The sequence below is a fragment of the Panicum virgatum genome, chromosome 8K, assembly GCF_016808335.1.
Source record: "Panicum virgatum strain AP13 chromosome 8K, P.virgatum_v5, whole genome shotgun sequence".
Classification (NCBI taxonomy): Eukaryota; Viridiplantae; Streptophyta; class Magnoliopsida; order Poales; family Poaceae; genus Panicum; species Panicum virgatum.
In genome coordinates this window covers 9,786,888-9,800,547 of record NC_053143.1, presented here as the reverse complement: position 1 = coordinate 9,800,547, position 13,660 = coordinate 9,786,888, and the positions used below count along the sequence as shown (strand labels likewise).

Here is a 13,660-nt window from a genome sequence, read left to right as displayed (position 1 = left end):
TTTCATATAACTCTGTCCCCTCATGCTATATAAGGGCAGACAGGGACCCCTCCAAACAATCTACAACCCTTAGGCAATACAAATCACCATCAACGTAGGGTATTACGCAACATGCGGCCTTAATCTATCTAAACTATCTATTCCTTGCACCATCGTGTTTCTGATCTCGGTGATTTTCTATAATCTACTACCTTAGGGTATCTCTAGGTAGACTTGCTAGTAAAACATCGACAGAGAGCTCATGGATGGGAGAGGGAAGAAACGGATGCAGGCATTGGGGATGAATTGGAGGAGCAAGAAGACGAAGGGGAAAACAAAGTAGGCCCCACCATGTGGTGAATGGAAGTGTGTCCTCGTGTTGGCGGTCCGCGGCCCCGTCCACCCGTGCTGGCATGCTTGCATAGAGACGGATAAAAATACGGCCGGCTGTACAACAGTTATAAAGTAGGGACATATGTACGCGTGAATTCTGCATGATGGACGCTCATCACCACCCAAATTAGCTAGTTAGGTTATTAGTCAAGTGCAATAATGCAGTGCAGTGAAGTCCTATGTATTTATATGATCTCCAATGCAAAGTCTCGTCATTAACAATAATAATCTTAGACTAACTATATATATCTAGCAAAGGGGCGGCATCATCAGCTTTATATATGTACACTTGCACTGGATGGTCTCTCAACTCAGATCAATCATGCACAATATATAATTACAGCACGTGAAGTCTGCTTGATGAACGCTCATCACACCCGATCTATATTAATTAGCAAGGTTTAGTGAAGTGCACTCCTATACATACATATATTTTTATACTACTCCATTGCAAGTCTCCATAATAACAATATTGGACTGACTCTCTACAACTCTATCGATAACTATAAAACACAATATTTCCTGAATCAGAGTAGTTGAATCAACCCAACAGTTTTAAATCAAGAAATTACACTACTACAAAAATAACTTGTAGGAACGTTCCAATTTTTTTCAAGGGTGGGTCAAACCCATTACTAAAAATGGAGTGGGGTTACTGTACCAAGCGATCCGCCCCTAAAAAACTTCCCTACATTTTTAGGGGCGGGTCACCCCCTCACCCGCCCCTAAAAATGAGTCTTTTTTTAGAGTGGGTGAGCCTAGAGATGGGGTTTTACCCACCCCTACAAACTCTTTTCGTAGTAGTGTTAGCTCATTAGTTGCATCATGCAATACTAAATCGTTAAAAGCACACCACTATTTTCCTACATATACGTGTCAAGACACTAGACATTAATTAATTTTCACAAGAAATTATACTTCAGATAATTCTAGAAATTGCACTACTACAAAAATGATTTTGCGAGACAGAGACAAGGCGGGTACATCTCGTGACCGCCTCCGTTAATGGTCAGCGGAGCACCATGAAAATGCCTGCCTCCGAAAATCATGGATTAACGGAGGCGGCAGACGGCTACCTCCGTAAATAGATTTTTGGATGTAGGCATCTTAATACAACCGCAACTATTAATTGATGATTTTCAGAGATGGTCATTCTAAGTATCCATCTCGTAAAATCTGTTTTTAGAGATGTCCGCCTCCATTAATAATTATGTCAGAAAAAAATTTATAACTTCTTTAGATGAACTCGAATGTAGACAAACTTTACATGAAAATTGTAGCTCTTTACATGATCTAAAAGTTTTTAGTTAACAAGAGTTTGAATTAAAACTGTTTATGGTTCAAAATTATTCTTGTAAGTTCACAAATTTTAAAACTTACAATTTAAAATTATCAAACAATTTCAGATGTTAGCACAGTTTATATGAAAGTTATAGTTTTCAATACAGTCTACAAGTTTGTAGTTGAAAAGTTTTTTTGTTTGAAGTTGTTTAGAGTCCCAAATATGTGTTCTAAGTTTATAGATTTTGAAATTCAAAATTTAGAATTTTCTAAACAACCTGTAATGTTTACATAGTTAATACCAAATTTTTAGTGTCCGCCATACTCTACCTATTTGCTGGCGATAAATTTTTATTTGAAGTTTTTTAGAGTCTCAAATATTTATTTTAAATTCACATATTTTGAGATTCTTTTGAATTTTTCAAGCAAACTCGGATGGAGTGCTGGACAAGGTTTAAAACTCTGTAGCTAAAAGTATTTTCATTTGAGTTCATTTTGGTTCATGTAATATAATGGGCTCTAAATTTTGTTACCACCCCGGGTCTTCAAGAACTCATGACCGGCCCTGAAATCACTCTCCATGCTGGTCAGCATGCACGTAAGGAATATGAGTGCACTAGACACTTGTGAAAGCAAGAAAAAACTCGTCCGCCCGACGTCGCCCACACCCTGCCTCCGAACACCGGCCGCCTGCTAGCCCTCACCCTCACCGGCTGTCTGCCCTCATGGAAAAAGCCACGAAGAAGCCTACAAGGGGCCAAACCCCAAGCAGATTCATGGGCCCACGCGGGATGCTGGGTGACCCCTATAAAATGCCCCCCTTTCCACCTCCACAAATGGATCGCAATTGAGAAGAAGACTAGCTCGTCGAAATGGGTCTCCCAAGCAGATTCATGGAGCTTTCATCCCGCGTGTATCCTCGTCCAGCCCCTCATCAGCTACCTCTGTGGATCCGCCACAATACTAGAGGAGGACTGCTGGCGTCTCACGGTGATTGCCGTCGTCAGGATAACTTGGTTAGTCTACCTACCTCCTGTGAAGTCTACACACAACTTTCAATGAAGTTGAATGCCAAATTTCTGAATTAGTTTCGGGCCGGGGTTATCCCCCCTCTCGAGATCTTGTGATGATATACAGTTCAGTCTTAATTTTCCAGAGCCGTCCGGGTGTTAATATGTTTCAAGAAATCTTTATTTTTCAGTACTTGCCATTTGATAAACTCTGTGTGTGTGTGTGTGTGTGTGTGTGTGTGTGTGTGTGTGTGTGTGTGTGTGTGTGTGTGTGTGTGGTGATTAAAGTTGGTTTTCTCTAATCCTTTGATGTCTTTACTACTGGCTGGACGGCAGGGTTGCTCCCGGTTTTTGGCGTCAGCGGCTAATTCGGTAAGTTCAGTCTCAGCGCAGACGCGATACTTTCCGGTGCCCGCCACAACAGCTGCTGGTTGCCACAGGCAGCAGCACCCATCGTCTGCAAGAAAGGACATGCTGATGCTGCACAACTCTGCTCGTGCACAAGGGCGGCGATTGTTTTCTTCCATAGACCCGTTCAGGGTGAAACCGGCTGAGGCAAATCAAGTCCCGGTATCATTCCGCGCGGCTCTAAACAAGCACGAGAACGCAAAGAATGACCCAAGAAAGATGCTGGAAGCCCTTGGGTACCTCAAGGTGTTCGCCAAGGACAAGTACTACTCCGACGACGAATTCCACGCGAAAGACCTTCTCGTTAGGGTCGTATCGCCGCTGGGCAAAGACCACGGCCGCGGCGTAGACGGCGGCGTGGTCAAAGAATCGCTGGAAGTGGCAGGCCTGCTCATGGACAACGCTTCTGAGGCGATCCGCATCCAGCTCTGCAAGGAAGTGGGACTGAAACCCATCTTGGAGGGGATTATCCGACATTACGGCGGCGGAGGTGCTGATCACAAGGTGATCACCAAACTAGCAAACGAGATTCTCGCAAAACTGCCGCCGCCCTCTGTCTAGCTGTTCATGCACTTCATTTCACATACCAGTGTGCTTCAAGAACTTCAGTTGTGTATTACCCTTTATTTCTAAGTTTCTCTTTAGTATATACCAGTGATGGTGTACTCTATTTAATAATACATACGTGTGTGTAGGCATGGATGTGAGTCGTATCTTCTCCTTTAATTAATAATTAAGTGATATTTGGTCAGTCTCAATCAAAAGTTTCGTGTCCCTGTTTTCAAGACGTGAAGCTAGGGACACGAAACAACTCCTGTCAATGCACAGTTTCACTTCACTATTTCAAAAGCTAGTTGCATCATTCAATTTTTTTCATGGTGTTGTGATCAAATGTGCTACGTGGACCGTGTAGCCATATGATATTGTTTTAAGTATTAGTATATTACAACAATCACGTTGGCAAATAAATTAAACATGGTTCAGAATTTCAGAACCTGTCAATACTCAATAGTTTCAGAGTACTACTCACATTGACTCATCACCTCATTCATCTTGCTGCATCATCTTCAAGGCAATAGGGTTTGGATTTTTAAGAATCTGAGTGAGCACCAAGAGTCAGTACTTCAAGAACAAATTTTAGATAATGTACTTGTAATGCTAAATCAGCTGACAAATGCAATACCTCAAGTCCTCAGCTGCTCAATGCTACGTTAGTACTAGTACTATCATTCAGTCCGAATAGATCTCATTACAGTAAGGTTGTCATGTTGGCTGTAGGCACTTATCCTTGTCGTCACAGACAACCACAAGAGCATATTGTGCAACTGCGAAGTTTACGCACCTAATCATGGGCAGCGTGACATATTGTTAATAGATAGCGATGAGCCTAAGATTTATTGGGAACCGATGATGGGATCAATCTATGAGAATTGGCACAACTGCACGGATAGAAGAATGCCCCCGATGTCGCTTGACACTCATGCGCCAACGCATGCTCTGCTTTGAGTACAAAAACGAGTGAAATCAAATCAAAGCACAAAAACAACAGGGAGAGAGATAGAAATTCTGCAAAAATAGCTTAGGAATAAATCCATTTTACCCCCCTAATTTGTCACCCAGTCTGAAAAACACCCCCAACTCAAAAACCGGATAAAATACCTCATTTAACTCTCAAAACCGGACAAACTACCCCCTTTGACCATCTCAGGGTGGTTTTCCATGGTGGGACCCACATGTCATCCTCACCTCTCCTTTCTTTTTTTCTTTCTTTCTCTCTCCATCTCTCGGTTTCCGCCGCCGCAGCCCTCCGGTTCCACCACGCCGCCAAGCTCGCCGCCGCCGCCGCCGATTCCTCCCCACCGCCCGAGCTCGCCTCTGCTGCTGGTTCCTCCCCGACACGCCGCCACCGTAGTTCCTTCCGGCACCGCCCAAGCTCTCCGTAGGCACCACAGATTTCTCCCCGTCGCTCGAGCTCCTCGCCGCTGCTGATTCCTCCCAGCCGCCCGTGCTCTCCACCGCCGCCGTTGGTTCCTACCCGTCACTACACGCCCCTGGCCCGCCGCCGCCGGCTCCTCCCCGCCGAAGCACGCCCCTATCCTGCTGCCGCTGGCGAGGTCCCGGTCGCCGCCCGAGCTCTAAAGTGGCCTCGATGGGTCGAGGCATGGCGGCGGCGGCGAATCAGGGGTTGCTACTCCGGCTGCCCGTTCATCACCGAGGCAGGGGCATGCTCCATCGCCGGCGTGGGCACAAGGACGGCCGGAGGAAAGTCACGCAGGAGAGAGAGAGAAAGGAGAGAGATGAGGATGACATGTGGGTCCCACCATGGAAAACCACCCTGAGATGATCTAGGAGGTAGTTTGTCCGGTTTTTGAGAGTTAAAGGGTACTTCATCCGGTTTTTGAGTTGGGGGTCTCTTTCAGACTGAGTGACAAGTTTAGGGGGATAAAATGGACTTATTCCAATAGCCTATTATTGTTGGCTTGAGGTGAAAACTCATCAGATCCATTTGGGCCTAAGTGCTACAGGCTCGTGAAAACGTGAGGCCCATTGGCGAGCATGCCAAATTTGGGCCAACAGTGGCAAAAAATGTGAGGCGAAGCCCACCATCCCGACGGGCTTGTGGCTCAAAACACGAGATGTGCTGGCGCCGCCGGCTCTGTTTCGGGGGAAACAGAGTAGGAAGTTGTTCTGCTTCGCAGTAGGATAAATAGAGGATCCTCACCTAAGTTCTTTCCGGAAGCCACTGCAAAAAAAAAAATGAACATGACTTATACTAAACTAATACTCCATCTATTCTAAAATACTGGTTATTTTGATTTTTCTAAATTCTAGCTCAACTGCACAAGGTTTTCAAGTTGCGAGATAAAATTAGCACTATGGATCTGCTTGGTTGGCTACCAAAATATAGACATGTCAAAATATGGATATGCCAAAATGTGAGCATGCTAATCTTGTTTACTAAAATCTTAGTAATGCGAGAATAACACTTAGTTCTGCGATTTTTCGGAATCCAACCAAATGAGTGCCAAAATTGATATGCTTACCCATAGGATAGCATCTCCACATTTTGGTAGCCAGCCAATCATGTTTTGTGTCCGGAAAAAAAACACATGCCCCACGTACCAACAGAATGTTTCTTAGTTCCTGTCGGCTACAGCCTGTTGCGCTCATGACCATGCCGTTGTCTGAACGCGGGTGGTGGGGTGGGTGGTGGGGGCTCCCTATCTATATCTATATGGTAAAAAATAGATAAGTCATCTATATTTACAACCCATTTAATATAACTATTCTGTCTAACCTTCTGCAAGCATGTTCAACATTTTTATTAAATGAGTTCAACATTTGACGATCAAAATGTTGAAATTGTACGAAATGTAGAAATTGGAAGCATGAAATATTAAATTGTTGAATTTGAAATGTTGAACGATGACCAGACAACTTCTTCACCGGCGAGGTGGTGGTGCGGGGCGCGGACGATGACGGCGCGAGGCGCATGCGCCGGCTCGGCGCAGACAGGGTTGCGGGAGGCGGAGTAGGCGGCGGCGGCGCAGCAGGCATGGCGCAGACGCGCGTGACGGCACGGCGGAAGTAGGGATGTGGCGGCGGTGCAGGCAGCAGCGGTGGGGCGGCGGAGCGGGTGGCGGTGGCACAGGGCGCGGGCAAAGTGGGGTGGGCATCGACGGCATGAGCCAGGAGGAGGAGAGAAGGTTGGCGAGAGAGAGAAAGCTAAGATTTGGGATAGATTTAAGAGTTACGATTGTTTGCACGAATCTCAAATACCGAAAAATTTGGAAGGTAAAATCTACCAGAAGATGTATAGGGATGGGCCGGTTAGCTATACTAGCCAGCAGTTTAATCGGGCCGGCCCATAGCATAGGTTCCGCTTGAGCGATCAGAAAGAATTAGCTTTGGGCCTGGTCGACGGAAATTATCTTTCGGAAATAGAAATTGCGAAATGAAAGCATTCAAGCGTGCACTGTGCAGCAACGCAATGGTACGAAATATCCTTTTTACCCTCCATCTATAGAGCAAGCTTAACATAGACAGCTTTCAGTCTGCATCGAGCCGCTCCCTCCTCCCACCATTGACGACCTATGCTGCCTAGAAGGGGCGACGACCTTGCTAAGGAGGGATCGGTCGGCTCGATGCAGATCGAAAGCTGTCTGTGTTAAGCCTGCTCTATAGATGGAGGGTAAAAAAGACATTTTATACCCCCAAACTATCTGAACGGTGACTGGAGTAGTCTACGTGGCATGCCACGTTACATTCAAGGATGAAGTTGGTCCAATTAAGATAGTTCAGGGACTAAATTAGATGTTTTTATAGTTGAGGGACCAAATTGAGCCAAACCACATAGTTCAGGGATGAAGTTGACTATTTTGCCAAAGAAAAAACATTGACCTCATGGGGGTACCGTTAATTAGGCAAAGCCTATTTTTTTTAATTGGATAGATATGTAGCTCAATGTACTGATAGGTATCATACTTAGTTTTTTTTTGCGTAAAAATTCAACTTTTGTAGCAACGGGTAAAATTAATGTCCCGCTACCATAAAGAAAATCCATAGTAAGCGCTTGTCCCGGTGTCATTGAATCAGACGTTCATCTCTTCTTTGGCTGGCACACTGCATTTGGAGTACGCTCGGCCTTTGCTCCAGACCCGGCCACTGTTCGCGAGCCTTGGCTAATTTGGCTTGACGGGGACTTTCCAGAACAGGCGCGCGTCGATCTGTCGTCCTGCTTCTCCTTTGACTTATCTGGAAGGCACATAACGCGGTGATCTTCGACCACATCGACTCCACTCCGAACGACATCCTCCGGAGAGTTTTTCTTTTTTGTGATGAAACAAGGGGGGTTGCCCCCCTAGTGATTATAATATATGAAAAAGAAACAAGCTTAAGAATGTTTACAGAAGCTACTCAAGAACTTTGTGCAAAATATCACTTTTTTTTGTTGTGGATTGCTTTATCAATACAAGATCTTCAATAATGATTTAAAATTGACAATGTTTGCTCAATTTATTTGAATAAGATGAGTGGTCAAACTTAGGGTCAAAAAAGCTAAATAAACTACAATTTGGAATGGAGGTATACTACGAAAGTGCAACACTCTAATCCAGTCCGCGTTAACTAGCTATATTTGGTCCCGTTTGGCAGGCTCAGTAGGTTCCCTTCATACAAACCAACAGCAACGCAAAGCTTCACCTCTAGGACGTCTGGAGAAGCCTTGATCTCCTGCTTGTAGTCCTTCAGAAACGCCCAATTCCCAACGTGATTTCCTATCCTCCCATCATCATCATTTAACGCCAGCAAGGGTTGCGCTAGATGTGGAAAATGCAACACACTGATTTGTATGGTGTGTTGCTTGACCCAGCAGAAACCCTTTCCAGTGTCGCTCAGAAGCCACAGGTCCATGGAGGGAGAAGAAGCCCCGGGGGAAGAAGGCCGGCGGCAGCCAAGGGCCAAGCTTTCACCAAGAGCCGCGATCTTGAAGTCAAAGCGACTCACACGGTTGGCGAGAAAACCGTAATAATAATCGTCGTCATCGTCGTCGTCATCCGCAAGAGTGTTCAAGGGTCCTGGAATGCTTGCGCCCCATTTTTCGGTCTCGAGATCAAACGAGGCTACGAGGCCTTGTTTATCGCCAAGAACAGATCCGACAGGAAGAAATAGACAATGTGCTTGACCACCACGCTGTACCAGTCGCCGAGCTCGACAGGGTACGGAGGCGCCCGCTGCCCCCTCCACCGAGCTTGGCTGCTGCTGCTGCCGTCAATGGTGACGACCTCGTACAGCTTCTCCATGGGGTGGTAGCGAAAGGAATGGAGCGCGCGGAGCACCTTGTAGTGCCCGTTCGAGGGGACCAGCCCGAACGCCGTCGACGCCCAGCAATCCGAGAAGGCCTGCCGGTGCCTGGCGTGCTCCGCGGCCAGTCCGTCGGGCAGGGCGCGCACGGCGCCGGTGGTCAGGTCGAGCAGGTGGCAGCTCATGCTGGATCCCCTGGCGACGCAGAGGTGGTCGCGGTGCGCGCACATGACGCGCTCGCGGCCGGTGCCGGAGCGGACGCGCTTGGCGACGCGGCCGGAGAGGCAGTCGACGACGTCGCGGAGGACGCGGCCGGCGCCGAGCGACGCGTCGTAGCCGACGGCGACGAGCGGGCCCGGGTGGTGCCGGGCCGCGTGGGCGGCGGCGAAGAGCGGGTCGGAGAGGAGCGCGCGCCACGGCCGGCAGACGGCGCGGAGGCGGCACGCGTCGGCCGCCGGGAGGCGCAGCAGGATCTCGCGCACCAGGTCCGGGGGCAGCACCGGCGGCGGCGCGTCCCGTCTGGAGCGACGGCGGGGCGGCTCCTCCGGCGCCATGTGTGGATGTGGCTGCGCGCGCGGCGCCTACGCCGGCCCTCCGATGGTCGTCGCCGTCTCGCCGACAGGATCGATCGATCGGCGACGGCGGGAGAGTTTTCGGGACTCTTGATCGATGCGGCAGGATTTCGTGGAGGTGGTGACCGAGGAAATTTAAAGCGTCGGGGGGTTTGTGAGATCGAATCGGAGACGAGCGCAGTTTCGGAGGCGGGATCGATCGAGCCTGGACGGCGCCGCGGTTTCGCCGTCCTCTGCCGGCTAGGTATACAGTTAGTTCACATCGCAAACGTGGCTCGCAGAAAATTATTAGCCGTATAGGGTCATTTTCAATAAAGCAAAATCTTTTTTCTAATCTAAATAAGAAAAAAAAAGTCCCTTTCTTGTCAAACTTCCCACAAGTATGGCTGACTTAATTTGCTCGCAACATAGTTTGACATTGTGCCTAACATTAGTTGGAGGCCTTTTCAGAGTCTGAGTTTGAGGCGGCCTCCTCTGGGATGTCATTGAAGTGGCGCATCAACACCACCTCCGCGTGCTTGGAGGAAGCGGCATGACATTGGCCAGCGGATGGTTTGCTAAGCACTCGCTGCGCTTCGGCAGTCTGGGTTGGTGCTGCTGACGAAGGATGGGAGGCACCCTCTTGGTCTTGACCGACCTCGGCACCAGAGGTAAGCGGTGGGGACGCAAGCGGTGGGGACGCCTGACCTCTTGGTCCGTACAGCCTCCGATCCACGAATCATGCAGGTTCGCGAACAGGAAGGTGATTGTGTTACTGTGAACCGGACAGGGAGCGGATTGAAAGGCACTGGGCTGAGCGGAGACGTCCAAGAACTCCGGCCACGCTGCGCGCGCGCCGGAGACCTCGCCGCCGAGCCGCCAACCGCCGGGGCCAGGCCGGCCAGCCCGTTCTGCGGTACACGCCGCGCGCACCGGCCGGCACATGGCATGGCGGGGGCCGCCGGCGGCCGGTCGGCGGGGATCGGAGCTGGGACCGGCGAGATTCTGCACGGCTGGTCGCCTGGTCCTGATACACGTTTTGGCAAATGGGCATACGTATAGATGAGCGTACGGTCCGAGGCCCGTTAGCCCGGCCCGAGCACGGACGACCCGGCACGGCCCAAGCACGGCACGGGCTCGAAGTCACCAGGCCCGGGCCAGGCACGGCCCGTGCACCAGGCCGTGCTTGGGCCGCCAATTCGGCTTGCCGGGCGGCATGGCACGGCCCAGCCAAAAGACCTCGGCCCGGTGCCGGCCCGGCCATTCCCAACGGTCGGCCTACTGCGGTGCTGCCCCAGGCTATTATATAACCCCGCGCGGCGCCCCTTCCCATTGCAACCCTAACCGTAATCCCCATCCCCACCCGCCCTCGCCCCCGCCTGCCATCCCCTTCGCCGCCGCAGCGACTCAGCGGTCGCCCGTCGGGCGTCGCCGCGTTGGACTTCGCCTCGCCACCTCGTCCTTCACCGCCGCGTCACCACCTCGTCCTCCCCCCCTCTATCCTTCTCTCTCACCTCGTCCTCGCCCATTTGCTCATCTCTGTCCACCGCGTCGTCGTCATCCTCGCCACCGTCCTCCGTCGAGTTTGTCTTCTTCCATCTCTCCGGCGCCGGGCTCCGGCTTTGCAGGCAAGTACATCCTCCTCAAGACCTCAACCCCTCTCTCTAACCCTAGCTGTTTAACCCTAACCCTAACCCTAGCTACCTCTTCTTCACAGTAAGTCGGCAATGAGCTGATGCCGCATTCGCCGTGAGGAACGGGGCCGAGAGCAGGGATCTGACGAGCCGCGGGGGGCGGTGGCCATGGACGACATCGACGAGGCCGTGTACCCTGCAACCATCAACGAAGATCTGGTTGACTATGGTCACGTGCCCGACAACGTCGACGACGCGGGTGGCGCTTATGCTGCTGCCTTCCTCGGGCTTGGCAACGTCACTGAGGCTGTCGCAGCCCCTGTGCCGCTGGTAAGTGAGTCTCAGTCCTGTGGATCTAAGCGTCGATCTCCTGTCTGGGATAATTTTGATGAAATCTTGGATGATAAGCGCGTGCGTATTGCTGTTGTTTGCAAGTTTTGTCGCCATAGATTGTCTGCTAAATCTGCTGCTGGCACTGGTCATCTGCTTAGGCATCAAGGCTTGGGGTAAGAAAACAAGTATGAAAACAAGTTTGCTGCAGCAAGGCCAGCAAGGCCAGCCCATCCATCAGGTTTGACAGGTAAAAGGAAGCAGGCTTGGGGTAAGATCTTTGGAGGGCCAGGAGGATCTGGTACATCTGGTCCTTCTAGTAACATTCCTATTGCTGGTACATGTGAGCTCACTGCCTATCTTGACAGTGACAATGTTGTGGCATATGATGATTCATTTGATATCCTTAATTGGTGGCATGATCATAAACTAACCTATACAGTTCTCTCTATCATGGCTAAGGATATTATGTCGGTTCCTGTCTCAACTACTTCTTCAGAGTCTTGTTTCAGTTAGTCTGGCAGGATTCTAGAGGATCGGCGCAGAAGGTTGAACCTGGAGACTGTGAAGCAGCTGATCATCATCAAGGACTGGGAGCTGGCTGCGAGGAGAGCACAACATTCTGTGGAGGACTTGGAGCTGGAGGAGAAGTTCAAGAACCTATGGCTTGATGAGGACAATGCTGGTGCTGCTGCTGGGGATGAGAGTTAGAGTGAGATGTGAGTGACATTTAGCCTGGTGGCTGTTGTAAGACACTAAAACTATTTGGTATGGTGGCTTTTGAACTTGAACTTGAGCTGGCTGTACTCTTTTTTTCTTTCTAGGGTTTTTCACAAAGGTGAGTTTTACATAGAAAGGTTTTTAATGAGGCAGCATTGCACAAACAGCTCTTCCATTAATAATTTGAACTTATCTCTGTTTGTCTTGGTGGTTTTGGGGGTTTTGACCTTTTGGATTTGGGGGTGTTTGCCTTTGTGCTTTGAATACATGTGAAATGTGAATAATTCATGTCTAGATTTGAGATCTGGAATTTTTTTGAAATCTGTTGAGATGTTTTTTGGTGTCGGGCTTTTGGGCCGCCCGGCACGGCGTCCAGTCCCGTGGTTGACGGGCCAGCCCGAGTACGAAAATCGGCCCACGGGACGTGCCTTGGGCCGATCCCCGGGCACGAAGCCTGCTTAGGCCCGGCACGACGGCCCGTCGTGCCCAGTCGTGCCGGGCCGATGCCGGGCCCGGGCCGTGTTGGGTCGGGCCGCCCGTACGCTCATCTATAGGCATACGTATACTGCCGGGCTCGATAAATCCAACCTGACCCGTTCGAAAAAAAATCCGAAAACCGGCCTGACCAATATGTGATCCGAGCTCAGTCCAAAATTTTGAACCCGCCACAAAAATCAAACCGAGCATGGACCGAATTTTTGTACTTTAAACATAACTTAACCCTATCTGAAATTTGTAAAAAAAAAGAAAGAACTGATAGAGGATGCTGAAAAAATGCCGAGTTTTTATCCAAAAATCAAACGTAATCCAACTCGACCATGTGTCGGGTTGGGCTCAAACCAGAAAATCCGGTCCGGCGGTCGAGTCGGGCCGGTAGAGGCTGCTGAAAAAAATACCGAGTTTTTATTGATCCAATTTGATAAATGATCGAGTCTATTCTAAAACGCTAAACCGTCCTACATTGCTGGATGGAGGGAGTACCCTTTTAGCTAGGAACCGCCGGCCGCAAACAAGCAGCAAGAGTTGAGGTGAGCCGTGAGCTGTTGCTGCTCTAGTGCTGTCTGCTAACCACCTGATGATGAAGCGAGAAGCATGGAGGGAGGAAACCTCGTTGTGGATTCGTGCACACGTGTGCCATGTATGTAGCTAGCTAGGGCTAACCAATCTTACCAATTATCTATCAGCCACCTGCCACTACTGTATGCCATGTATGTAGCTAGCTAGGGCTAACACTGTCACGATTACCGTTTGGACCAAATTAAACTAGCAAGTATGCCTCTTACTAACAATAATTTGTATTTTGCCACCACAAAGCCTAAATATAATGAAAAAGTACTAGATTAGATACTAAATATAAATAGGAGATAATTTTCATGATAGAAATATTGCAACTGTACTTGGTCCACTTCAGAACAAGAGCCAAGACTTTTGATTATATATATGAGATACTTACTTGAAAAAGTTCAATCCGAGAGCAAAAATATTGGACGCTCTGAGCTCTTACTACTTTCTCGACCCAGCTAGTTAGTCTTGTTAATCATGACTTGTATGA

At 49.2% G+C, this 13,660-nt stretch overlaps 2 protein-coding genes across 3 annotated transcripts; one reads left to right on the top strand and one right to left on the bottom strand.

Moving 5' to 3' along the window:
- The first annotated feature begins 2,475 nt into the window (after window positions 1–2,475).
- On the top strand, window positions 2,476–3,822 carry LOC120643864. Of its 2 annotated transcripts, none has more exons than XM_039920348.1 (2): window positions 2,476–2,669; window positions 3,000–3,822. In XM_039920348.1, exons 1-2 carry the CDS (start codon window positions 2,526–2,528, stop codon window positions 3,630–3,632), a joined length of 777 nt encoding a protein of 258 aa, XP_039776282.1. In that variant the 5' UTR covers window positions 2,476–2,525; the 3' UTR covers window positions 3,633–3,822. The 2 variants fall into 2 exon arrangements, with proteins under 2 accessions (XP_039776282.1, XP_039776283.1); XM_039920349.1 differs by lacking the exon at window positions 2,476–2,669 and adding an exon at window positions 2,676–2,873 and having other exon boundaries at window positions 2,914–3,822.
- Window positions 3,823–8,692: 4,870 nt separating this feature from the next.
- Window positions 8,693–9,427, bottom strand: LOC120645416 (F-box/LRR-repeat protein At2g43260-like). Its single transcript, XM_039922202.1, has one exon. The coding sequence runs from the start codon at window positions 9,425–9,427 to the stop codon at window positions 8,693–8,695; it is 735 nt and encodes a 244-aa protein (XP_039778136.1).
- Between the last annotated feature and the right edge of the window lie 4,233 nt (window positions 9,428–13,660).

Excerpts from the sequence above, each read along its gene's own strand:
- LOC120643864 (XM_039920348.1), top strand. The coding sequence starts at position 2,526 with ATGGGTCTCCCAAGCAGATTCATGGAGCTTTCATCCCGCGTGTATCCT. Across the intron at positions 2,670-2,999 it reads GCCGTCGTCAGGATAACTTG|GGTTGCTCCCGGTTTTTGGC; the intron begins GTTAGTCTACCT and ends GCTGGACGGCAG.
- LOC120645416 (XM_039922202.1), bottom strand. The coding sequence starts at position 9,427 with ATGGCGCCGGAGGAGCCGCCCCGCCGTCGCTCCAGACGGGACGCGCCG.